A 27,792-nucleotide genomic window follows, 5' to 3' on the forward strand; every position below is an offset into this window, starting at 1 on the left:
CGCGCACGCTTGCATCTGTTCCCAATTTGAATGGGCCGACTCAATGGCAACCTTTTTTTCACCGTCTGTTTGTTAGTTGAACGATGGCAGCGGCCGGCGACGTATGTGCCGGTCTCATACGACACAAAGTAACTTTACTACGAGAGTTATGCGACACTAATATCTTAGATGTACTTGTTAAAAAAGGACTTTTCAGTTTGAGTGACCATGAGTTGATAACCGGTGCCTCGGACACCGATAAGTGTAATTATTTCGTGGAAGTTGTTAGTAAACAAAGTGGTGCAAAGTTAAATGAGTTGTGTTCGGTGCTTGAGCGGGAATGCCCGAAGTTGTCAAAGGAGCTTATGAATGACAGACACAGATTTATAGTTAACGGTAAGTAAATTAAAAAAAAACTGTCTTAAAATTGAGAAACAGCGACGGGGTTAAGAAAGTAACCAGCATTACCATAGTAATACGAAATTAAACAAATAAGTATTTAAACTAACTTCTACTTATGGTAATTTTGTATTACAAGAAACGTCGATGTAATTTAAAAAATCACGTTGATGGACGTAAAATAAAACGAAGTCCTTTCTGATAAGTATTTACACCTACCTACCTATGTTAAATAAAAAGTTAGATTTTTTTTACAAAAAAGTGGGGATCTACCGATTTATAAGAAAATTAGAAAATTTTATTGTTTGTAATTTACCCTTGCTTTAGTTTTTTTATTTTACCAGTAGGTACCCTTAGGCTTATAGTTATTATTACTATAACCCGGAAATAGTCTATCATTATAAATGAAACCACTTTTGCTTCCACTAATTGTATTGAATCACGAAAGGTCTACAACTCTACAGTATGAATTTGATTGAAAAATTGCATGGCTACAGTCCAAAAGAAGGGGAGCTTTAGTGTTTTAATATTGCTCTAAAACATTAAGGTATATTTGTAATACCTATTCATAACTTTCTTGCTGCATTTCGGAAACACAAAAAGTGGGTGTCCATGGGCGAGGATAATCGCTTACCATCAGGCGATTTGTCAAATACTTGAAAAAAAACAGAACAAAAATTAAAAATAAACAAATTATTTTGATACCATGATGGGTGGGTGATACTTAGCAACAAAAGACAAAAGCACCTCAAAAGTAACTAAGTTTACTGTATTCACATGTCACGTGAAAGAAGAGATAAAGCCAAGTCATTAAATAATTAAGAACTTAAGATAAAACGAAAAAAATTAAGCCTCATCTCCACAAATGCTGCCAGTGTTGGATCGTCAAACGATTATGCGGGTATGGCATTTGACCCCTCCATCATCGTGGGAATCAATCGTTTGTCTATTTATTCAGTTGTCATTGTTTAGGGCATCCTGCCTAGAAATGGATAATCATTAAATAAAGAAATAAAAAGTTAATTCCACGTTGTTAATCATTGGTCTGTAATATGTGCACTACTCCATATGCGTCATGTCTTTTTTGATGTAAATTCGGTAGAAAATATGCATAATTACGACCTATCTATATATCTATTGATAAGTAGAAACATCATTTACTTATTAGCTGTGGTTTTGCATGCCTTATTAGTATATTTTATAATAAACCATGTTTTATTTAAGATCAATTGAGCATCTTAATTGACTTATGTCTCTTATAAGATTTCGTTTCCAACCATTGGAAACTATGATAGGTCGTTTGGTATATTTTCCAATTTGGTACCCAAGCTTAAAGACGAATGCAACTACAGAGGTGTGACACTGGCAATTTCAACTTCTTCAACTTCAACATTTATTCAGCAAATAAGCCACAAGGGCACTTTTACACGTCAACATGGAATTTACATACAAACAAAAACAAGCACATCAACAATTAAGTATAAAATACAATAACAAAAAATAACTAAAACATAATAATAAAAAACAGATACAAAAAAAAACTAAAATTATTTAGAGGTGTAAATATCTCTAAATGTCAGAACTAAATGACTTTTATCAAATTATCCTTAGACATGTAAAGAGTCTCTAAGAGTTAAAATACCCTATAATTAAAACATTGATTAGGATAAAAGAAACATACGAGAACCGAATGAGGTGTCTCACTGTAATTATACTCAAAAATTAAGTTAGCTTAAACAAAAGAGTCTCCACAAACAGCACCCGTTCACGAGTATGACGCGTATCTCAGCCATCGCCTCCCTCAACCTTCATTCGGGAATGTGGCGATCCGATCAAGGACGCCACCGTAAGTAAAGACTTTTAAGAGAGCATGACATGTTCAAGCTAACGGGGTATATTAATATTTAAATAGTAATAACATGTAGCTGTGAAACACAACATTTTGTGCTTGTATGTTATATAAAAGACGGTATAGCTACACAAAAGTACTAGCTTAAATTAACTTAGAGATGTAAAGGTCTCTAAGTGTCAGAATCATTAAAATATAATAGGTATACATAATCAAATTAAATACAAAATAAAAATAAAAACTTAGAGATGTATAAGGTCTCCAAGTGTCCAAACACCGTGCACAATGCCGTTGCAAACCTTTTAAATATTTGTAATTACACTCCTTAACCCCAACAAATTTAACAAAAATATGCTAAGATCTTTGTGACTCATAAGCCATGAAGGTCAAAGACACAAGTAACGTGCCTCAATGAAGTATAGTTTCCAATGGTTGGAAACGAAACCTTATAAGAAACATAAGTCAGTTAAGATGATCAATTGATATTTAAGAAAACATGGTTTATTTAATAAAAATATACTTAAGCATGCAAAACCACACCTAATAAGTAAATGATGTTTCTCCTACAAGCAATAATGTTGCACGAGGACTACTGCTCGTGACAAGATTATTTTGCTTACCTATAGTTTATGTTTCCACTTCTCAGAAATTTCTGTAATACGACCGTACTCTTATTTCTGTGAAAAGGTTACTGTAGCAGATTTACCGACACGATAACTTGGCTAGAATGTTTAACGAGACGTTGTTACACATATATTTTCTTATTAAAAACCTGACAATAATAGTATACCTTACGTTATGCATATATAATTTTATATTTTTACAATAAATACTTAGTGTTATAATAATAGTGTTAAATGATTTAACTTATACTTCAGATGATTGTTAGTTCAAGAGATATTCTCTTCTTCATAGTCATGCGGAGGAAGGAATAAAGTGTACTTTAATAATATTTACATACATATATTATTACGAAGGTAGTTTGATGCTAGACAGAGCTGTGTCCTCAATACAACTTTATTCAAACCAGTACGTAAATTTAATTAATTGTGTTTAATGAGCCAATTGCGCTTTATTCTTTTGAATCAAAATACTTTAAAATGAGTTAGTTGCTGCCCTCCGTGGACCCTACCTGATTATCGAAAGTGCGTGACACTCACAAAAAATAGGTATAAGCACAGATCATATAATACTAGGTATAAGTAACTATTATCCCTACCTAACTAATACAATAGTCCCATTTGAAATTGCCCTATGGATGCAATGTTACAATGATTAACACATATTCCATAATATTATTTATGTTATTTTGCAATTCCATAACTAATAAGAGCAGTACCTAAAGGATAAAGATCGGATCTCAGCAGCTGTGAAGTACTTTCTACCTACTTGCGAAATTGTTTCCTTAACGCACGTGTCGTGCAGGTGCATCTGAGCACATGTTTTCGTTCAGCATTTTGCTCATTTCTAATTACAAACTGTTCTCTTAATTTGAAACACTTAATAAAGGTCAATTGCAATTTAGTTTGTTACTACACCTTTTTTGATAGATTACATTGAAATTAACATAACATACCTACCTTTTATAGTGTTTAACTCTAGATATTTTTGCTCGTCCTTTTCTTAATTAATGTATGTTCTACTTCATATTGTCAGCATATATTATTATTGTGAGTCATTTAAGTACATTTATATTGTTATAATATTTAAATACACCTGTAATTACTGGTTATTTACATCTAATAATATCAATCCAAACCATAGAATTTCATAGTCCACTAACTCTAAGACGGGTCAAAGGCCGCCCAACCCCGTCTAGGGCCATTTAAGAGCCTCTTATAACGCCATTGCTCACGGGGTGTGACGGCGCGTGTGAATCCACCATGGGAACATCTTTGATAATGAACACGGGTTATTTATCAAGCTTCTTTGTTCCATGCTTATGTCATAATGTTGAACTTGGAATTTCTTATCGTTAAGATAGCTTCGAGCATTATGGCATTTTTTCGACTAAACGATAGGCAACGCATTGTGTTCTTGAGAATTTTTGTTTTTCTGTGAGTCAGAGCATTTTTCATGACAGGAAAGGTACACTAGTTTATGTATACTAGCAATTCAAAAACATGCAATTTGAAGGCAAATCACTTCTCTCTTTACGTCTAGATCAATTTTATGTTTAACTAAGTGGAAAACGTCAACGCTTCTTATTTAGTTGCGGTTGTAAAATGCCAGTGAAAACACTAGCGAAACCGCAAATCCGAAAGGAGTTAGTGTCAGTAAGGAATAAGAAAGTGAAATGCTTGACTGCGTTAGTTTAAGTGCCTAAATGTTTATAGCTGCTGTTAAAATATAATTGCGTAAATGCTTGTATAATACAATTAATATGTTTGCGGAATTAGCTATTTTCCGGTTCCATAATAGCTAATTATTTTCAAGAACTTGGACTTTTCACTTCATGTAACATTCTCCATGTTACCTATTTACACTAACTTTACAATGTAATATCTTAAATATGATATAGGTATTATTATGTTGGGTTTAGAGCCTCTAGTCCTTTCGAATCCTTTAACAACTAGGTATAATAATATAATAAACCTCGAATTCACAATATTTTACAAAGTTTGTACTAACCTACAGATACCTTTTTCAGCTCACCTTGATCGTTGGATCCACGCGTGTACGGATTCTATTATACAGAAACAGCTTACCGTCTCGCGTGTTGTACTAATGTTTGCTACACTGCCAACATTGAAAATAAATCATATTAATATAATTTTATCGTATGGCGTTTACACACTGGTTACATACATATAAAAAACTTAATTCAAAATTTACATTTCTGCAGATAAATTACTCGCATCTTTTGTCAGGTGTTTAACGCATTCACTTCCACCGACGCATACTCGTATATGCGTTCACCGTCATACAAGGTTGTTCCTAGGCAACGCCCCCTGGCAGTGAATGCGTTAAAATCCTCAGCTGGTCCGTTGTATTTCGTGACGGGGCACTCGAATACCATGTGCTGCACCGTCTGCTCTGGGTGTCCGCATTCTATACTATACATATATTATAATTATGTGGGTGAGACTACTCCTGCTTTCAATCCTAGTACCACTTCTTATTGTTTCCTGAATAAAACCTCAGTTACAAAGCCAATACGTGCTCGAATGCGCAGCCAATACGCCATTAAGCTTATCCCGTCACAACAACGTTTGCATTATACCATAAAACACTATTGGACAAGGTGCTGATGGCATTACGTGCGCGAAAGTTCAATACCCCGGTGTCCGCCTGAGAAAATTAAAAATACTGTCCAATTACTTACCAATATTGGGCCGGTTCTAAATGGTTGCTGAAGCATTTCATTTTAACAAGCTTGAGTTGGGTGCTTTTTGTTATTAGCTGAAGCAATTGATTTGTTTTTAAACGAAATAATCCCCATCGTATTGATCGTATTTTTAGGGTTCCGTACCAAAAAGGTACAAAAGGAACCCTTATGGTGTGACTCTGTCCGTCCGTCCGTCTGTCTCTCTGTCACATCGCTAAATATCTCGAGTACCACTTAAGCTATCGATTTGAAATTTGGAATAGTCATGAGAAAGGCTAACTCAGACACATCGAAAGTATATTTTTTAATAACTATGGGAAATGCCCAATATAAGGGGGGGGGGGGAATTTCAAAGTCTAGTGACTAGGTCAAGTGGGGTATCATTTGAAAGAGGTCAAATTGACCATTTCAAAACATTTTTTTATTATTTTTAGCAGTGGAAAAAAATATATTTATGAAGGAAAATGTGAAATAAAAACCATTTTCATTTATCTCCGAAGTTTACCGAAAAAAATATAATTTTTTCATAATATTAACATTACTATAAATTTTACAGGATAAATATAAACAGGGCCCTTATTCGACATGCTAAAAGTGACGTTTCGTGTTGATTTCCATTTGATGTGAGAAATATTGTGACTTGTCGAATTGCTATTATCACCACCTGTCAGTGAACAATATCCACACTAGAGGCGGGGCGTTGTACCGGAATAGTTTTTGGAACAGGTTATTTGTAATAGACTACTTTTAGCTTGTCGAGTATTTAAAAGTACGGACTTTGATTTCTGAAATAAAACAAATATGAAACTTTTATCACCTCGTACCTCCATTCTTACCGTTACTTTAGGTAAAATAAAATTTTGTTAACAGATGGTCGTCTGGGTGTCTGTTGTATCTAAAAATAATGTAATAATATATAACAAAAATATGACAATAGATTCATAGCCTTCACTCAAAACGTCACCATATTTCCGACCCTTACCGAAATAATAAGTCGATATTTGTATAAATAATCCTTATTTGTAAGACGCCTAAGCACGGCAAATACGTAAACTGCCTATTGGGGGTCATACTCGTAAAACTGGTATTTTAGACGTACTTTTGGTACGAGTAACAGAGACGTACTTTTGGTACGCAGTCCCAGCTCTAGTCAGGATTCTAGTTGTCAAATATAAGCGTGTCGAATACGTATTAGTTAACTGTCAAATGAAATTAGATCAACGGTAGACTTTTTTGTCGATGGGTATGGCTGCCATGTTTGGATTTATGACATTTAAAAGGGGATCCTAAGGCAGAGAGTAGTTTTACCTGTACGATTTTGATTCTTCTACTGGACGCAAGATGGAGTTAGCTGCCAAATTCCGATCAGGCTGACGCAACTAGGAAGAAACAAGTTTTGTATGGAATTTGTTTCGCAAATCATTGCCAACGAAGAAAAAGAAAACGTCCGTGCTATTTATTCTGTCACGTTTACATCAAGTCTACTGTCATCCTAATTGCTTTGTTTGTTTTGAAGGCTTCAATGTTTTGTTCGGGTATTTCGTGTAATTTCTTTATTATTTAGTGCAAAAAGGTACTTAGACAACGATATATATATATATGTATATATATATATATACCCACAACACATGCCATTCATACTTTAGTACTAAGTCAGTTTGTGCAATAATGTATATATATATGTACATAGACCTAATTTATAAGTATTTATAAATACATAGAAAATACCCATGTCTCAGGAACAAATATTAATGTTCATCACACTAATAAATGCCCGTTCCAGGATTTGAACCTGGGACCATCGGCTTCATAGGCAGGGTCGCTGCCAACAAGGCCAGACCCGTTCTCATGATTAACAGACATATAAATACATAAAAAGTTAAAGCATTGATAAAGGGCTGTTGATAACTGGATGCCGAAAAACATGATTTATAGATGCATATTAGCGCGAAATAATCAGTTGATCATCTCATTAGCAAACACATGGAATATAAACTGTAGATAAAGTCATGTTTTTCCAAGGCTGTATGTTTTCAGATGCAGGCAGTGGGCCAAATTTGTTGGGAACGAAGACCTGATACATCTTCCCATAGAAAAGTTACATTTATTCAAACATGTATGTGCACATCATTATGAAAATCAAGCATTTAATAAAATAAAAAAACACGACTTAAAAACTGTATTAAAATAATTCGGGTCCACATTAAGCCCGACCAGATAGTAGTCCAATTAAGAACTATCCACTATATAACATACAACTTAAATGTGGACTCGATGCTAACCTGATTTCGAGTACAAAATTTGTAGACAGGAGCCTATGTTTCAACCCTCCCCATTTTATCGATATCGATAAGAATCGTAAGCGTGTAGCGTACTACACTATTTAAATCGCTTATGTTGGTACTATGGTTCTTTGATAGTTCTTTGTCGTACATTTTGGTAATGATTTGCGAAACAAACTGATTCCACTCGCTAGTATGGAAGTCCCGTCTCTTAAAACGTAGTGATTATATGCTCTTTGACAATGACATGCAGTTGCGTCGATGTAGATCTATCATAAAAACGTACATGTGACGCATGTGACAATTGTCCAGGATGAAAGAAATATCTTGACAATTAACATAAAGCAATACAATACCACAAAATGTCAACAAGAAAACAGATTTATTATAAAAATACAAATTATATACAAAGCTTCATTTTAAAACCAATGGTCGTGGGTTCTAACCCCGGCTCTTAACAATGTGCATCTTGTATCATGTACCGATTGCTTTTCAGTAAAGTAAAATATATTATCATGAGGGAGATGGAGTAGCCCCAATAAGGTATATTTTCCCCTCTGGGTTAGAAGGTCAGATAGTAGTGAGACAGGGAGATATAGTGAAGAATGCGGAAAAACAAGCATTTATTGTGTTGTTAGGCTAGTTCTTTTTTTTCAAAATTTGAAAACGAACGCAACAGCATGCTCAAAGCCCCCTGTGAGTCAGAATCTGTTAAATTCAGGCTTAAGACAAAACAGGAGCTGAGCCCGTACACAAATTTGAGATTTTTAGGTAAAAGGTAAAAAATATCGCCGTCGCGCTGACGAGTGTGGCACCCCGTACCTAGCTAGAGACTATCCCTTGTGTGTGTACCAACAAACCAAATTTTAGACAAATATGATACGTCTTCTTCTTCTTTGTCGTTGTACTCTTTGCAGAGCGTCGTGGTCAACTGCTGATATCAGGCGCAGATGTTGCTTGCCGTACGATTTCTCGCCATTTTTCGCGGTTGGGGGCCATTCTGGCAAATGCGTTCAGGGGACCCTTCATGGCAGATTTGATTTGGTCAGTCCATCGCATAGGTGGCCTTTTGCGCGGTCTTTTTCCGTTTGCTCTACCCTGCACCACTAGACGCTCTATGGAGTCGTTGTTCCTCCTCGAGACGTGACCGAAAAAAACGGAGTATGCGGGTCTTTACGAGAGTCGAAAGGCGCTGCTTGATACGGAGTTCTTTAAGGATGGAGACATTAGTCCGAAACTCGGTCCAGGATATCCCCAGCATTTTCCTCCAGCACCATATTTCTAGGGCGTCTATCGTCTTCTCCTCTGCCTTTCGGATAGTCCAGGTCTCCGCAGCGTATAAGAATATAGGAAAAACGAGGGCCCGTACAAGCCGAACCTTCGTGGTGTTTGTGACGTTTCGGTGATACGTAGCCTATACGTAAAAACTAGCCAAGACAAAGCCTTTATAATTTCAGGATTTTCTACACAGCACAGAACATGGCACCTCAAATTCTCAATTCCGTTGTCGGCGAGTCAACAACGACATATATTCTTAATATTGAACTTAATTGGCTCTCATTTCACATTTATGTTTTAAATTAATGATAGGCATAGACATACCATATCCTATTGTAAGTACAAAGTTTCAGAGCAATCTAGCAAGTCATTTTAAAATGAGAGCGTAACTACATTTGTATGGAGAACCGAATTTGCTGCGGACGCACAATGTAGCATAATCGGATTAGGACCAACCTCGAAATCTCTGTAACAGTCATGAAATTTATTATGTATATAAATTAAAGGCCCCTTTTTCATGCCCAAACGATTTAACATTTGCGGACCTCGAGGAATCCGAACCATCTTGGAAAATGTGTACCATCAACACAACAGTCAACATTAAAACTTATTAGATTCTACACAAAAAAGTCCTCGATATCTTTGCAGAACAATACATCTTGTTATAGAGAATACTTGCTGAATCTAAGTTTAACGCTTATACACTTCCAGGGGACATTCTCTTAAAAGGAAACTCGGAGGAATATGAATTCTATTTTTAACTATACATTTGTACGTGGTCTACCCCAATATTAACATTTTACTCTACTGTGACTAAACCAGAAAGAAGGGTTATGGGTGTAAGTACTGATGATTCAGTACACCCAGTAGCTAGGTATTAGGATACTGGACGGATTTTTTTAAATGACTTATCGTTAGATTCCTCTTGCCATTCACAACCTACTTTTACTTGTTCTATTAAAGAAAAATCAATACAGCCGCTTTGAGAGGACTCCGAATATTAAATCATATTTTTTCTTCTAGCGCCTAAACTATTGAGCGGAGTACAGTAAAACAGACATCAGTAGATCCACAGTTAGTATACAAGTGCTATGCAATACAAAGTTACTAAAATTAACGGAAGAAAAAGGTTTAGGGCTAAATTATACGTCATTTATAATGTCCTATAATATTTATTTTATTTATTTATTTTATTTTATTTAAAAAATCCGTCCAGTATCCTAAGCTACAGGGTGTCCTGAATCCTCAGTACTTATACCCATAACCCTACTTTCTGGTTAAGTTGCAGTCAAGTAAAATATTGATATTGGGGTAGATTATGTACAAATGTATAGTTAAAAGTGGAATTTTTATTCTTCCAAGTTTCCTATTAAGAGAATATCCCATGAAAGGGTATAAGGGCTAAATCTGGGTTTAGCAAGTATTTTTTAAAGCAAGATCATTTTTTTTCGCAAAGATGTCTAAAACTATTTTATGTAGAATTTTATAAGCTTGAATGTTGCCTTACACGATTATTGAATAAAGAACGTAGATTTAGAGTAAAACGCGAATTTCTCCTGGATGGTCCACATTTTCCAAGATGGCTGCGGTTCCTCGAGGTCCCCAAATGTCAAATGGTGTGGGCATGAAAAAGGGGCCTTTAAGGGGCGTATATACATACCAAAATTTCATGACTGTTCAGACATTTCGAGTTTGGTCCTAATCCGACTGTGCTAATGCCACTATGTACGTAAACTGTAACTGTACTGCGGACTCAACCTTCACGTTATAATTTTTTAAGTATTAACGTTGACATAGTAACGAAAATAATAAACACGTCAATTGAAGTAAACAATATTATTATATGCAAGAAAATTTTGCAAAATAGGTACATTAATGATTAATATGTAAAACACCATTAATTATTAAATTAAAATTATGATTTTGTGTTAAAAATTTTAGACCAATTATACAGCCCGATTACACGGGCTACATATTAAAAATGATTATCATGGAAACAGTAAATATACACAGGTGAACAAAGTTATAGTAAAATAGGTGCATAATTTCAGAGCTTGCCTGGCCCACCTGTACCACCTACCATGACCACGGCCGTCTCCTACTATTATTTTTTTCTAATACTTATGGCCTTACTAGCGAATAGTATTCCATGTTCTTGATCCAGAATTTAAACCCTTAACTACATATTTGTGGCACTTGGGGTTGAATTTGAAACTCTAGGGCACTAGCGTGGCTCTATGAGAGCGCCTTATATAGGCTTCTGGTGACCAGAGGATCAGCATTGTTAACCAGCGCGGAAATGCTCCCAGCCTTCTGGGCACCCTACCGAGCGACCAGAATATAGGGCAAATATTTTATGTATACGTTTTTGACTTAAGTGTTTTTATCATGTTTTATATTTAAACTTACAGATGTCGAACTACCAGCAAAATTTTTGAAGAGGTGTAGTTTTTATATTTCCTGGTACCAAACTGATACAGGAAATTGGAACATCTGTAAATAATCTACACCGAAGACAATGAAATATAGTTACATAATACTTTAATGTTTTATTTTATTAAAGAAATCGGTAAAAAAATGTGTTAACTGAAAAAGATAAATTTTATTTTATTTGTAGTTGAATAACAAAATATGTATTTAATCTCCTTTTAACATAGGAATTCTCTTTGTGTAGGTACATATAAATAATAGGTACTTAGGTCTTGGTAAGTAATATAGACAGTACAGTAGGTCTTATCTTAATAATTTGAGATCTCATACATGCGTTCCGATATATCTGATGGCGACTGTACATACAATGGGGTCGCGTATACGAGTACAAAGAGCATTAAAATAGTTGTTGATAGACCAAGTGAGCGAGCTACTATGGTACCTATCTTTATATCAATTTTATGCATTATGTAATAGCGCAATACAGATTTTTTTTTGACAAATGTAGTATTATTTTTATAGTAATAAAGGTTATTCATGAACCATCTCGTAATTTAAAAAAAAAACGGACTTTATCTCTAAATCATATGCCTTATATTTACAGATGTGTTAGGTTACAACTTGGTTCGTGAATGTGGTTTAGAAGCAACTTGAGACTTGGTGCGGAGTAAATTGCATCAATTTTTTTTACAATTTTGAACGTTTATAGGAGAATATGTGGAGCGAGCATTATTCGACGTGTAGGTGTGGGTTCAACAAAAAGATCGCATGTCAATAGTTCTTTATTGTCGTTAAAATTCAATTAATAATCGCCTTTATCGACCATCAACTGTGTGGTCACTTTTTAATTGATTGACGTTGTCAGGTACAGTTTCACTACTCGCCGCCGCATTGTTCATAGCGCATTACTTATCCTATCGAATACAAGATGTCGCTGATTCCTGTAAACTTATGTTTAAAAAAAAAAAGACGCTTTACTCTATGCCATATATTGTAGGAAAGGAAGGGTATTCCCTGTCGTACGTCAAAAAATCCAAGATGGTGCCCAAGCCCATGGACAATAAAGTCTAGCAATAAAATCAACACTTGTCAAAATTTGACATTAGCAATCCACAGTCAGGTGACAATCAAATCAAACCGAACCACTTCGAGTTCAGAGCCATTTCAAACTATATAGTAGTAATAAACAAAGTTGATTTTTGTTTGATTATTTTTTCTATGAATGAGTTTTGATTGTTCCAAATGATAATATCCACAGTTGATAGAATCAACACTTGATACAATCAACATGCGATAGAATCAAGTGTTGATTTGATGTGGACGCGAAATTTGACAGTTGTGCATCTCGAATAAGGCCCCAGATCTCTATCTTGATAACTTTTTTTAATTAACAAAAAACATTCCCGAATTTAGTTTGCAATTTAACCAACTTTACGTGTGTTTCTTACACTTGAAATTTCTATGAGAACACATTAAAGACACCTTTTTTCAAATAAAAGAATAATGTTTGAAATACCAACATACGTGCATTACAGTTCGTACGGAACCCTCGGTGTGCGAGTAAGACGAAATCGCGCTTGACCGTTTTTTTCTTTACTACCTACCGATTACAGTTCACAACTTTTTGCAATAGTACGTGGGTAGGCACCAAACTGCGCTGCTTTTCGTTGTTAATTGGGTGAAAGTGGGATAAACAAGAAGGAACGGCCACTGTATAAAAATCTTATATCACAGCGAATCTAATGAGATCACATACAGGGGTGTTAATTAAGAATAACAAACGCAAACTGTAAATTAGTCCAACGAGGCAAGTGATTAGGTCACGCTTATGATTGAATTAGCGAACCATCGTGAGCATTCCTTGTTAACTCCCAGGCATCTACTCGTACATTTAGCACCTTCTGCATTCATTTATTTATCAAATAAATCCTTACCTACCGACTGTTTGGCTTCTTTCATTTCATTTGGATACATGTGTATTAGCCTTCGTTAGCGAGTTAGTAACTAGCTCAAAACAAACGCATCAAACGCATGTGAAAAAAGTAGTTACGCTACGTATACCTCTAAAGTAAGTATGTAAATACATATTGCATTGCAAAAACTGTGTTGTTAATTGAATAATTAACCTAACAATAAAACGCTGTATCTACGCTTAGCCTTAATTAGTCCTCGTTCCTAATTTAACGCTATAGATAAAAAAAATATGACACTTTCTTGTCATGCAACCCGTGCTTTAATTTACTTTTAATTAATCCGGAACGCGGGTTCTGTTAATTTCGAGAAACCGTCAGACTCATATTGTTGTCTACGGGTGTGAATATTTCTCATGGACCTGATCCCACGTACAGGTTATAGGACAAATTATGGTATGGCTTGGTTATTACTTTTTATTTCATCTCAAGATTTATATTACGTTTTATTGATATTTAAGTATCAATAAAGATCTTTAGATATGGATACAAGTGTTTACCGTTTTTATTCGTTACATAATTTGAATACTTTGTAAAACAAATTACGAATATCTATTGGTGCATATAATATAGAGTCAAACTAAGGGAAGCAGTATTCTTTGTACATTAAGAATACGGAAAAAGGTATTTATTTAATTCGTATCGTTTCCCATTTCCCATAACTAGCATGTTGATTAATTCCACTTTATTCACGGACATAAACACTATAGTTTTATGACACATCAGTGTAACGGTCCATATATGGAATTTACTGTCTGATCCCCACTAAGATAGCGTTATCACATTTCAGACGGGCATAGTTAGAGCTTTCTTGTGTATCGCCGTTTGATGTTTAGACTCGTAAATCTTTTAGCTTTTAGATAATAAATTACGAAAACGTCGACTTAAAAAAGATATAGCTTCTGGTAATCTTATGAATTTATTTACATAATTATTTAATTTATAATTATGCCATATCGATTTATGTGTTTGAACGAAACAATGGTAAAATAACTAATATATGGAAAGCTATGATGAAATTTAAAATTCAAATTTTTACATTAACTTTTTTTTATTTGTTTTTACTTGGTAGCGCACTTCCGTGCACCTACGTGTGCGATGTTGAATTCAAGAAGTTTATTAGGCATGGAAATAGAATTATGCTAAACGACTTCGACCCCCATTGGTTCCATTAGAAAGTAATCAATTAATCAAATCGATATTAAACATAGTAGGCCTGTGGTTAGGCTCCAAAATATTTTAGGCTAGGCGCGCTAACTATTTTGTGACGTAACGTACGCGTTTGCGTTAAGTCTCATTTTGTATTTAGAAACAGCGCGCCAAGTGGGACGTTTTGGAAACTCAAAATCCCATACAAAATGAGACAACACAAACGCGTACGTCACGTTTCGCTGTCGAATAAATTTACACTAGGGGTACTGATCTTATACCTATCAAGTATTCGTTGCATTTGCTCAACATAAACATATACATGACTAGTAATGCAGGATGACATAATAAGTGGTTGCATAGCATTGTTAAACGTAACTTGCACATAACTTGGCGCTTGACGACGTAAAATGCAGCCGGCCTCGTGCTTCGCATAGAGGATGATAATTCGTCCAATAATAGGTATCTAAGTTTTAATAGACCCGGGTCTAATAAACCTGAGTTTGAGTACAAATTTAGGCACTGTAAATATACGGGAAATGTTATATAGCAATTTTTTTTTAACATACTTATAACAAAAATATATTATTAAAATACAAAAATCTCACAACATGAATAATAAACTAAATCTAATTACAATTAAAATAACTAAAGGTAAAAATTAAAAATACCTATCAAAATTTTGCGCCCTTGCTTGGTAGGGCAATTAAGCAAAAAATGGTGCTTATTTGACCTATTATAATTGTTATATACTGATATTTAAACTATATTGCACAATACAAAGTATTTAGTGCACAAATGGCGACAAGTTACATTATGTTTAAAATCGACGGGCATAGGATCAAGCAGAGGGTACCTGTGGAAACAAAGAAAATATGTAATAAATATATTTCCATTTCTTAGTTTAGGTGTACAGTGAGGTACTTACCTAATCTTATTGAGTGAGTACACCTCTAGGTTTTAGTGAGGAGGAAGTAACCAATTACTACAGTGCATCTTATTTTATGTTTAAGAAACAATATGCACCATATTTATGACCGCAAATCCGGCAGGCACGGTGTAAGTAACTTGAGACCCTTTGATGTGTTTCTCATACTCAGCGCTCACCGCAGCTTCCGCCCACATTGCGAAGGCTCTCACTTTTAGCATTAATATCCTAGGAAGTAAGTAGGTACTTACTAACGCCGTACAGACTATTGCGCACTTACTACACACTTAAAACTCTTTCTATGGTGAGACCCTTACTACTTAGGAGCTCAATTTTTTTCTTAGCTCGTCATTCTCTTATTTCTTTCTAGTTGGTCCTACATCACTTTACAGCAAAGGTATACAGGGCGTCCCAAGACTGGGACATCAAGGGAAAGTACCTTAAATATCGTAGATATTAGGATATTTTTCTGAAAGAAGACGTTATGTTATTTTTGAAAGTTAGTAATTCTGCATTAAAAAGATTTTCTAAGAATTACTTCCTTCGTCTGGGAATCGAAACGACTTATATTTTTATGATGCCAATCGAAAGAATGGACAAAAAATAATAATTCTTCTTAAGTAACATAGTATTTTAAAAGAAAGGAACAACGTAAAATGTTTGAGTCAAATTTCAAGAAAATTATTAAGTCGGTTCGATTCCCAGAGGAAGCAAGTAATTCTTAGAAAACATTAAATGCAGAATTACTGATTTTTAAAAATAACATAAATTCTTCGTTCAGCAAAATATCCTATCTACGATATTTAAGGTACTTTCCCTTGATGTCCCATAGTCTTGGGACGCCCTGTATACTACGAAACAACTACAAACCTAACTGAATATAGAAATATTCAATTGGTTTGTAGTCGGGCATCAAATCGTACCTACGGACAATGCTACGGATGATCTTCGAAGTATCTGGATGCAGATTTGGATAACTCCGTATATCATTTACATATCATATATGATCAAAAAAACATTTGAAATTGGTAGAACTATACACAGAAGTTCCTGTTACATGCGTACATAAGTAAACACTGTTGTACAACTGTAGAATCAGAGCAGGATCATGGTCTCTAATGATGCAAGTACAACACCTGAAAGTTCGACGAACTTTGCTCTAACGAGCCACGAAGGGTAAACAAATACAGAAACAAGACCAGCCAGGTATTACCATTGCCCAAGTCCCGTCGAGTTCGTTGGTAAACTAGTATAACGTGACCTATAGCCTCTACCTTGACCCTTAAATTGGCCAAAAACGTGAATGGGCGTGAGTTAAAGTCTTCTCGTAGCTCAAGTGCTAATGATTCTGTTTCAGAAAAACATACAAAAAGACGGGTGCCTCCTGTGCTCCGTTGCCAATTTAAGGGTTACCTAAGCGGGATTTCCGTTCTATCATGCCCAGACCACATCAAAAATCGAAAATTTCCTTAATCTGCGTCTCTATATCGCTGTCACATGTTCGAGCGATAGAGGCAAATAGACGAAAGAAATTGTTCGCGGTAGGCCCCCTGATTCCAGACTGCGTTTAAAAAATTAAAACCAGGGAAAGGATCTCTGTACAGGGCGAATGAGTGGTCTCATGTCTCATAATTGCATAGAGTAAGTCAGACGGGAAGCGAGTGTAGTATTTACTTAATAAGCGGCAGATTAAGTAACAAGGTAGATTAGTAGTTTACTCAAAAAGCAAATCCAAAGAGAACGTGTTGCAAAGTCTTGCATTCACATCACCGAAAGAGCTTAAATCAGCTATTTGCTAAATTAAAGTGTTTAAATTTATATATTGTCTCATTCTAACAGATAGCTATCTACAGCGCTAGCAGGGTCGTGGATTTTTTACGTAAACGTAAATTGTTAATTTGATCATGCGACTCGTTCGTGCTTGAAAACGATATGAATAACCTCACAGATACATTGTATAAAAGGTCGCAAGTAACGCGTTTTTTCTACTAAAGTAGGACCTTCTGGGGGTAGGTATATATGTTTAAGTAGGAAATGTAAGGTAGGCCTTCTACTTTTCTTTGTCATATTTCGTTTGCTTTTGGTTACGTGTGTTGTGTTACACTTGAATATGTTATATAGTCGGGTTGAGCCGTTGAGTTAACGATTTATACACAGATAAGGTTCTTCATAGTAATTCGTGTCGCAAAATGGAAGTTATAAAGTATGATATGTACCTACAGTCAACCAATTTGATTCCTAGGCCACTATAGAACCATGCCATAATGACTTCTACGACAGTGCTTATTGAGTGATGCGTGTCAAGTATCTAGTAGTTAAAGGGACAAGGTTCTATAGTGGCCTAAGATTCTAATTGGTTGACTGTACCTACTTGCCCATTTCTTCTATAAAGTGCGTGGGTACCTTCGAAAGCGGGGAGACTTTGTAAATGGCAAATATCTATAAAACAAGAACTAAGAAGCACTTTATACTTTAGCAATACTTACCTACGCTACGCTTCTGCAAGGATTACCGAGGCATCTTGTGTAATATTGCAAAGTGCTTCTAGTTTAGCAGATATTTGCCATTTTCAAAATTACCCCGTTTTCGAAGTTACCACAATGCACCTTATAATGTAGGTAGGTAGTTTACGACAGGTACCTATGGGAACAAACATTTCTGGCGGTCGGCTAATGGTCCACATCCAAATACCTACTTATACTTTTTGCTATATATCACCTCATCAAAGTTTACCTGATTGATCCAATAAGAACTTATTTTCTTACAGTAAAAAAAACTGCTACCTACTAAGTTCAGTATCCGTACTAAAAACTAATTATTTATTTGTTAAAAGATAAGATAAAAATCAATTTATTGAAGTAGGGTCTGTTGTATCTCTTTTACATCGTCAACATCTAATCGTGTTACCCCTGCTCTTAGTTGCTTGAGTCAAGACAGCATTTATAGTACCAGTAGGTAGCTGTTAGTGCTAGACTATAGGTATAAAGTAAAGCCTCAATGCCAAAAATGGCGTAATGTTCACAAAAATCTCGAGATTGTGGGTGCAACTGCAGTTTTTGTCACATTGGCCTCGGACAGCGAACGTGACACGAATAAAACGTTCACTATTCTCGTGTTTTATTCTTGTAACTCTGGCATTTATGACAGATAATGATATGTGCTGCTAATTGCTCACGATTTTATTGCACTCTTAAGCATGTCACTGTCACCAGTTGGGTTGGGTTTCGGCCATACCGCGACAAAAACTGATGATGGTGTGGAATAACAATAATACTATTTCTTATTCTGTGGCATAACATAGCTACGACACCTTAAAACTCAGATGAAAAACAAGTAATAATCGTATTAATTGCGGAAGATACTCCAGGATTCCATATTATATAAAACTACAGTGGTCAAAAGACCTCTCGCCATCGTTAAAGCGCGTGACAATCATATCAACTATACCAAGCCTTTTTTTTTTGCATCCTTATGTGTTCGGAAAGATATACCTGAACTAGCGTCCTCAGTTTTTATAATTTTGCTTTAATTTAAAAAATGACTTAGCTTAGGATGGAGTACCTACATTACGTAAACAGTAGCGATTTTCCTAGACAGGACTAGTTGGCTGGTCAATTTACATTCTCCGTAAATATACTAGGTTCCAAGTAATAGAGCACATCCTTTAGTATAGCTAAAGAATGCCTTAGGCCTGTTTGATATTTGCCGGCTAAAACAGTAGCAACTCATCACGCAAACCCGCAAGTGATGTATAATTAAGGGTATTTGTATAGGTAATAATTATTTCTGTCAGTGATTACAACAAAGTCAAAAGTCAGTTATTACAGACAATATTCAAACATTTAGGTACCATAACAGTTTTGAATGATTCACGGTTGGTTTCACTACACTTAAATCGAAAAATATAAAAGGAAATCACGGTTTATATCCCGGTCGATTTAAGTGTATTTAGGTACCATATTTTTTGAACTATTGAATTACCTATAAGAAACATTTTCGGACTTGAAGTTTAATCTCTAAAGGTTACAAATAGTTTTTAAAAATGCATCCCCGCACCTCCATCAAAAGAGTGGCATTCCTAGGCGCATCCTAGCATCTCCACCAAAAGGTGGTAGACAGCGCTTTAATCTTTAATACTCAAATCATATTTTAAGATTCCTAATCGAACATATCTCAGTTTACCAAGGGTGGTGCGAGATCGAATTTTAATTTATTAACACGCCGGACTAGTCTGGTGTAAAGCTATCAGACATTTATAGTGCCTGCTATTACCAATAACTAAAAATGATTAAATCCATAAAACCGTCTGGGCCCAACCCAGCCGCACCTAGCGCAATACCCTTCAAAAACCACATAAACAGCTATAAATAGTACAGAATGCGTGTCCTGTCCCTCATTTGTGGAAAAAATGGCCACGACTCGATGACATCCGCTGCCATTAACGTCGACTTAGGGTGGACTAACACTACCCGACTATATTTGTCTTTGTTTATTGGTATAGGTACGAGGGTTTGCGAAGACAAAACACTTTTCATGTCCATTTGTGATTGGAGCATGCGTTTACTCGTTTGGATCCTTAGTATTCTTTTAGATTATCGATTTCATCTATATGTTAAATGATTGTGGCAAAATGTTGGTTACCTCCTTTTGGCCCTTCAAGCAAACGAAATGTTAGTACATAGTTGTAACGTTCAAAAGACGTAGAAGTCGTATGTTGACCTATGTTTTACAATAATACAGGTCAATGTATACTATATGGTAATGAACGAAAAGCATTTACTCAAACCCGTTAATGTGGTCATACTGAGCTACTTTTACTGTGAGACTAACTCCGAAATCACGTAAAAAAATTGCATTTTTCATACATTTTGCTGGTCTGACGTTGAAATTTCCCATGGGATAGTAAATTTTTTTGTGATATCGGGGTTGGTCCCATAGTAAAACTTGCTCAGTATGACCTAAACACCGGGTTTGAGTAAATGCTTTTCGTTCATTTACGTCCCGTATACAGGGGGAAGAAACACCGTGTATTACTATATACTTACATAAGAAATGAAGCGTATTTTACTTTAAAACGAGACTTAAAATGTGGTCAAGATACAAATAACAGACACAAGTAACATTGACCGTCAGTTTGGCGACGGTTACTAACCGACCGTTAACCGTACACACTTAAGTGAAGCCGCTCATTTAGTAACTTGGCTGACTGTACTAAGTAAACCTACCTAAGCGCCAGACCCGAAGACGTAAGAACTATGCAACACCCCGATCCAACATCCTATGGATTCGACCAGTACGGCCAGTACCTACCTACTTTCTGAGCGTCACCTTCATAAGCGCCAGTGAACCGAAGACGTGAGAACTATGCTAATGAGTGACACAGAACAGCAGTCCTGCATTGTTTAACCGAACCTGTCTCCGGCCGTGGATAGAGTGACGGACCCGTCTGACACTTTGTATAGCGCTGACTGATGGATGGATGTGTTGAAACACTTAACACTAGATATCTAACAGTGTAACCTTTAGTAAAGTTTCGGTCTTTTGAAACACTTATGACCTAAAATTAAACAGAAAATTAACAGAATTCATTAAGACTTGAAGGTTCTGTCTTGAAATTGCTTAAATATAGGTATCCATGAAGTGTTTAATCCGACCAGTACCTACTTTAGTCGAGGAAATGAAAGGGACGTAAACTATAGGTAGTACCCGTATAGTAAAAAAGTATGTAAATTGCGTTTCGTATTTCAACTGTCAAAACCCAAAAAAAAATGTACTGAAACGCAAAGCTGTGTACAAAGCTTTGTGTTTATGTATCACTCTTACATATCATATTTTGAAGATAATATGTTTTATTTCCGTTAAATAATTGTAGTTAGTTTTAATTTGTAATTACATTTTGTGTAAGACTAGGTACGTCGTACGTAGTTAGAAAATTATTCCTAAAAAAAATTGATAACGTATTTTATTTTTATGCCAACAGTACGAACAGGACGATAAAATATGGAACAACATAACGAAGTCACTTTAAGATCAAGACACGTGCACAACTTCAAACAAACAACGAGAAAAAGTCTAAAAGTCAACGCAATCAAATCAAAATATCCTCCTTCCATTTTAAACTTCAATAGTTTTCGGGTACGATTGCGGTCGTCTTCGTATCATGGCAAATGAGTCATGGTGCGTTGATCTAACATCTACATTACATTTTTTGTCGACATAAGTATATCGTGTCAAGCCGATACCATGGCCAACCATGGCTGATGGAAGTCAATCTGTATCAGATTAAGGAACATGAGTGGCAGTTTTAGAGCGACGCTAATGTCGTTTTTGCTGAACGAGTATTAGCTTTGGTTTTAATGGACACAACACAATACCGGGTGAGTTTTTGTGTTTCCAACGGATATAAAATAAACAACCTAGCATGGAGGAAAGCCTTTCTAGCATAAGGCATCTGTTTCGCTCTATACTAGCTGCTATTGATTATTAGGATTTAAGAAAGGTTTCATCTATAGTTTGGTGGTGGTTTCTGCCTATGAAGCCGATGGTCCTGGGTTCGAATCCTGGTAAGGGCATGTATTTGTGTGTGATGAGCACAGATATTTGTTCCTGAATCATGGGTGTTTACTATTCTTGAGCTTACTGTGGGGCTTAGTCAATTTGGGTAAGATTTTTGGGGATTATTTATTTATAACCTGAAATTTTGGGATTACCTTGAAGATTACCATTTGGTGTTTGGAAGTTTATATTTTCTTCCACAACTTGATTTCATGTACAACTCGTTTTAGTGGCAACCGTTCTTATTTGATCATAATCAATCAACCCAAGTAATCCGATACTGTGTAATCAAACTAAATGAATATACAAACTTGGCGCATACGCACCCCGGTGTCTAGCGATGACAATCATTTACGCTACGATAACGAAACGCTTTTCGTCTCTCTATCACTCTTACATATTAGTGCGACAGTAACAGTTGCGTTTCGTTCGCTACGGAGCGTAAACAATTGGCATGCTGGCTACGCACCCTGATTTTATAAATTACAATCACTTGGTATTGAATTAAAAAAATATTTAAACAGCCCCGCCGAGGTACAGTTCCCGAATATATGATTAGACTTTTCGATTTTTACCTGTTCTTCCACAATTCTTATCAGACCCTCATTATCAACGACTTTCTAACCAAATAGTAGGTCGTAAGTTTTTAAAAGGAATTTGTTTTGTTGCAGGATACAGTGCAGCTGACAGTGCCAAAGAAAATATGGTTATGAGCCATAATTTAAACAGGTTAGTATTTAGAGTACCTGCGTTGGCAGCATGGTTCCATTTTTATCACTTGTCACTATGCCCGTCACTTTCGCGCTTACATACTTGTTAGAACGTGACAGGCATAGTGACAAATGATAAAGAGCCGACCATCTTAGCCTTACAGCACCTGGATTATAACGATAAAATGTTTAATTACCCAACCATTTAGAATATCGACGGGGAAGTCTATGTTTATTCAGCAGAAAACTCTACTGGCGGATAGATAAGTTGGTAAATACAACATAGACAATCATAAGCGGGCAATTTTAACCCTCGAAGCAAAAGAAAATTTTGTCTTAATAAGTTGGCATAGTGACTTCAAAAAGGGTGAAATGATTTGAGCGCAATTTTCGATAAAGGATTTGTGATTTTTAGATCTAGTAACGTTGTTCATCGGGGCTGTTAAATTTTATTTCTTGAGATCCCATTTCATAATTGTCTTAAATACCTGTATTACCGTGGGATTTGGACTCTATACAGTCATTTGCATATCTTCCACAACGAAGCGCGCAAAAATATTTGACACGATCTTATGCTGGTTGTTATAATTCTTTTTTAATACTACGTCGGCGGTAAGCAGTATCCGTAGCCTATGGACGCCTGCAACTCCAGAATGTTATATGCGCGTTGCCGACCCTAATACTCCGCACCCTCGTTGAGCTCTGACATTGAAATTGACATTGACAGATCATATCCATAATAAAACCTGATCAAATTGATCCTAATCATAACGTATTTTACAGTACATATGGTGCTACTTTACCGCACTAGTGCGAAAATTAGCATATTACGTTACTGTGTCGAACATTTAAAGGGCCATATGTACTGTAAATCGTTGTACGATACATGTGCGAATAGGTAATTCGCAACTCGTGTCGATTTAAAACACTCCCTTCGGTCGTGTTTTAATTTATCGCCACTCGTTTCGAATTTCCTATTTTTCGCACTTGTATCGTAATGTACTAATAACAATCCAAATACGCCTCACGCTCTTATTGCGCTACAAATAAGATCGTCATTTGTCCGAAAAGATGACATCACCGAGCTGCAGGAGGAAAGCTTCGCCAGTATGACAATTACCAAGCAAGATGGCCCGTTTTCATTTCTCTTGTGTGTCGACGTCTACACTAAACAAAATTTAAGGCCAAGGACAAAAGGCAACTGCAAACAAATAGCCGACATAATTAAACAATAAGCGTGTAGTGAATAGACATTGTCGACACGATTGTCAGCCCGATAGCGAATAGCCAGCTTTGTGGGCGGTTATAAGCGTTGCCGATCGAATCTGTAATTCCTGTTTGTAATGCAACTGTGGCTTATTGTTCGTTATTGGAGTTAATAGTTAAGTAGTAAAACAGTAGCAGTTGTTATCTCTGGTAGTAAAACGGTAGCTTAAGGCTTGTTTATATTTACTAAGTAATAAACTAGTTGTACCTAATAAAATATAGTTTAAATGAATAGGCCAGTAAGGTAGGATCAGAAATTAATTTAACAATGTATTTTTCATTTCTCATGTTCTGAAAATAGGTAGGTTATTCTATGAAGTGTGCAGAAAGTGAAGTGCGTTTCTGCTGTAGGCTGTATTTTACTTTCTAACTAGTTTTATTTACGTTTTTTTTTAAATATAATCAATTAAATTTTGGTTTTAAATGGATTCGTTTTACAATTCTGATGGTTAACTCCTCATTATATAAATAACGATAGTTTTACCTAATTTTTAATTGAAAGTACCCTCAAGAAATACTATAATACTCGTAGTCATGCTTTTTAAATATATATATACATATATTTGACCGTCTTCGTATTCTAAATGAAAAGTAGACTGTTTAACTCGGGTGAAAGGCACCATTTCAGCCTCGGACTATCGGCGCTGTTAAAATATTTTCAATAATGTTAATATCCAGAGAGGAAAATTAGGACTACGTTTGTATGAAAACGAGATTTGTCGCGGGTCCTCCACTTTCGTTTTAATAACACAATGTTAAAAGTGATAGAATAAACAACCATTCACTGCTTCGAACATTAATGTAATTTCAACCAAAAGAACACAGCCGTATCTTATACATGCGACGCCATATTGCTCGCACATTCTTGGTGTGATAACTATTTAACAAATATTACATTTATTTCCACATTTAAACATTTGTAAAATCTTTTCTTAATATGAAATGAATTATGGTACATGTTCAACTTACATAAAGTTAGAAATTATTTTAATAAGTATAGTAAAACATGGAATACTAAGCCGGATGCCTCAGTGCCATACTGAGGTGAAAGGCTACTCAATTGCCGTATTTTATTTAATAATTATAACTACAATGAAATATAGAAATTATTTGATGGTATCAGGTGTTTTATTAATAATATTGAATACAAATTAAGCGGCATTTCTAACAAAAGTAATACACGCGAATAATCGGAATAGGTAAAACGATGAAAATGTATAATAACCTTTTGACCGCCAAAGACGTCATATGACGCGCGCGGCTACAGCCCAATATCAACCTTCATGCGTAGCGACAAGGTTCACGATTACGCGCCGCGTACGATAGGCGTGCGGTGGCGTTCAAAAGGTTAAATATATCTCAATCATCTCAATGTATGTTTATATTTCAATTAGCCATCTGATTGCAGGCAGAATGTAATCAAAATAAAAGTATTTATGCTCGTGCGCACTGCGCCTGCAGCTCGGGTTATTCCGGTGTGGTTCTTCAATATTTTTTGCATATTGCCGCTTGATCATTTCTCTAGTCCGTCTAAGCTAACTTTGCACCGTCGTGAACAGAACAAAGTAGCGGAGTGTCATTATGAAAGTCATACATATTTTCGTAGAAATTAATGATGATATTTTCACAATGCAGAGTTAGAGTGGTCCGTCTCTATCTCTTGATCGGCTATGAATTAATTTAAGGTACAAGGTGGATAAGTGGGTAACTTATAAGTCTCGAATATTTGAAAAAGGATATTTGAACATCAAACATGTATTCAGTAAATAGGCTACAGGGGCACTTTTACATGTCATATTCTTAAGAGCAATACAAATAACCATAACTTACAAAATACAATGAACGAATAATAGAATGAACTACCAAGCTAATGCTGAATGAATGGAACTAAAGACTCGAGAAAAAAGTAAAGATCATCATCATCTTAATAGCGGAGTCCCGGTTTTATGCCACTACTCATGGGAGGTCCGATAGGCAAATTACGTTTTTATAATTACACATTCTGTTCTATACATTACATGTCATGTTCTTGTGCACTTGACTTCTTCCTGAGATACAATACCTGATTGCATCAGAAATGAGAGGTCCCATCGGAAGAACCTCAGCTCAGCTGCTGTACGCGCACGTGCGCTCTCAGAGTGCAAGATCCTACTGACGAAGAAGGACGTATGTGCAATAAGAAATCTATGGATGGTAGGCTATTTTGGAACGGAGCTGAGTGCAATATCCGATCTTACGAAGAAGGGCGTATGTGTCACAGGAACTTTATGGGTGCTAGGCTGTTTTAGAATTGAAGACGGTGTAGATTGTGCAGCGATCTTATGAAACCAGCTGTTTAAGTTTATTTGATAAACTTTCATTGTGAGCACATGTGTATACGCAATACGCATTGAGTAGGTACGAAAATTCTTTGTTATGTCCAAACCAAATATGCACTATATAAAACGATTCCCGATCCACAAACTGCAATTGGTGCTCAGTTGCTCACATATAAAATATGTGTGCTCATTTTATGAGAGTGACTCGACTAACTTAGCGTAGAATAAATTTAAAAGTGGAAAATTTACTGCTTTTAAATTTATTCTAAGCTTAATAGCATCCTTCGCAGACGTCTCTGCTTGTTAAAAATTAATTTAACTAGCCTAGTTTAAATTATCATAGTCCTGGCACAGAACTTCTTAAAATACTCGAAGACGTGCATCTTAATGGTTGTATATACTCCTAAACTCTTTCAAAAAGGACGATCTTTACTTTAGGAGGATTGACTATGATTATAAACAACCAGTCACAAATAAAATCAACATATGAAAAATAATCCCAAACCCTTATATACAATCCCTAGAAACATTTCGATAGCGTGATGTAGAAATCGCCGCTCCCGGTACAGCGCCATCTCACGGGATATTTGGTAACAGTTTATATTAAAGAACTTGACGGAAGTATGGACGCGAACAATGGTAACCTGCTGTAAGTAATTAGTACCGATGTTTAAATTGAAGGCGAAAATTTTGTGTATATATATATTTTTTATTTTACAATCGGCATTCATAGGTATACCGGATTATTGACCGTTCTGGGGGCAGTGAAGTGAACAAAATAGAGAATAACACACAGGGTCCAGTAATGTTTACTAAAATTATAAGTGTAAGTTTTCATCGAACGTTCGCGTTTAATTCTATATGAATTCGTATAAGAGCAAAAAACACCTATTCCCCGAAGAAGGTCATAAATAAGTGCACTTAGTGCACACTGCAAGCCGATCGGAGTCGACCCGCCCACAACATTGACGGAAATGCTCTTTGAAGTGGTTTAGCTCCGAATCAAACGTAATGCAGCCGCGATGTAAACTTCCTGCACCAACGGATGGACTTATTGACAGCACTTCGGCCTGTGCAGTGTTCAATTTAGAAGATTAATATGTATTTTTCCTACTCCTCTACTGTTATCTGTCATTTATGCATTCATTAACACGAATATAAGAACATACATAAAAGATTTCAAGAAAAGTCTATATTGTCTATTCCTCATAAAAGCTCTTGTGCTTTTATAAGCTATAACGTTACTGCGATTAATGGCTACCAACCTAACAAACTTACAAAATATTCATTTGGTTGCATAGTAAAAATAATTACTTCATAAGTCAGAAACACGCATGTGACACCCGTAATA

General features: G+C 35.7%; 1 protein-coding gene across 11 annotated transcripts in view; it reads left to right on the forward strand.

Annotated features, from left to right (window-relative positions):
• The first annotated feature begins 68 nt into the window (after positions 1-68).
• Positions 69-27,792, forward strand: part of LOC133532197 (tight junction protein ZO-3-like) — a 156,817-nt gene continuing 129,093 nt past the window's right edge. For all 11 annotated transcript variants that reach the window (XR_009801668.1, XM_061870752.1, XM_061870761.1 and 8 more), the window contains exons 1-2: positions 69-375; positions 22,819-22,876. Coding sequence is in view for 10 of the 11 variants with exons in the window: in XM_061870752.1 (XP_061726736.1) it covers positions 84-375; positions 22,819-22,876 (350 nt within the window). In the remaining variant the exon portion in view is untranslated. The remainder of the gene's footprint in view (positions 376-22,818; positions 22,877-27,792) is intronic.

Source organism: Cydia pomonella, chromosome 2, assembly GCF_033807575.1.
Source record: "Cydia pomonella isolate Wapato2018A chromosome 2, ilCydPomo1, whole genome shotgun sequence".
NCBI classification, from domain to species: Eukaryota; Metazoa; Arthropoda; class Insecta; order Lepidoptera; family Tortricidae; genus Cydia; species Cydia pomonella.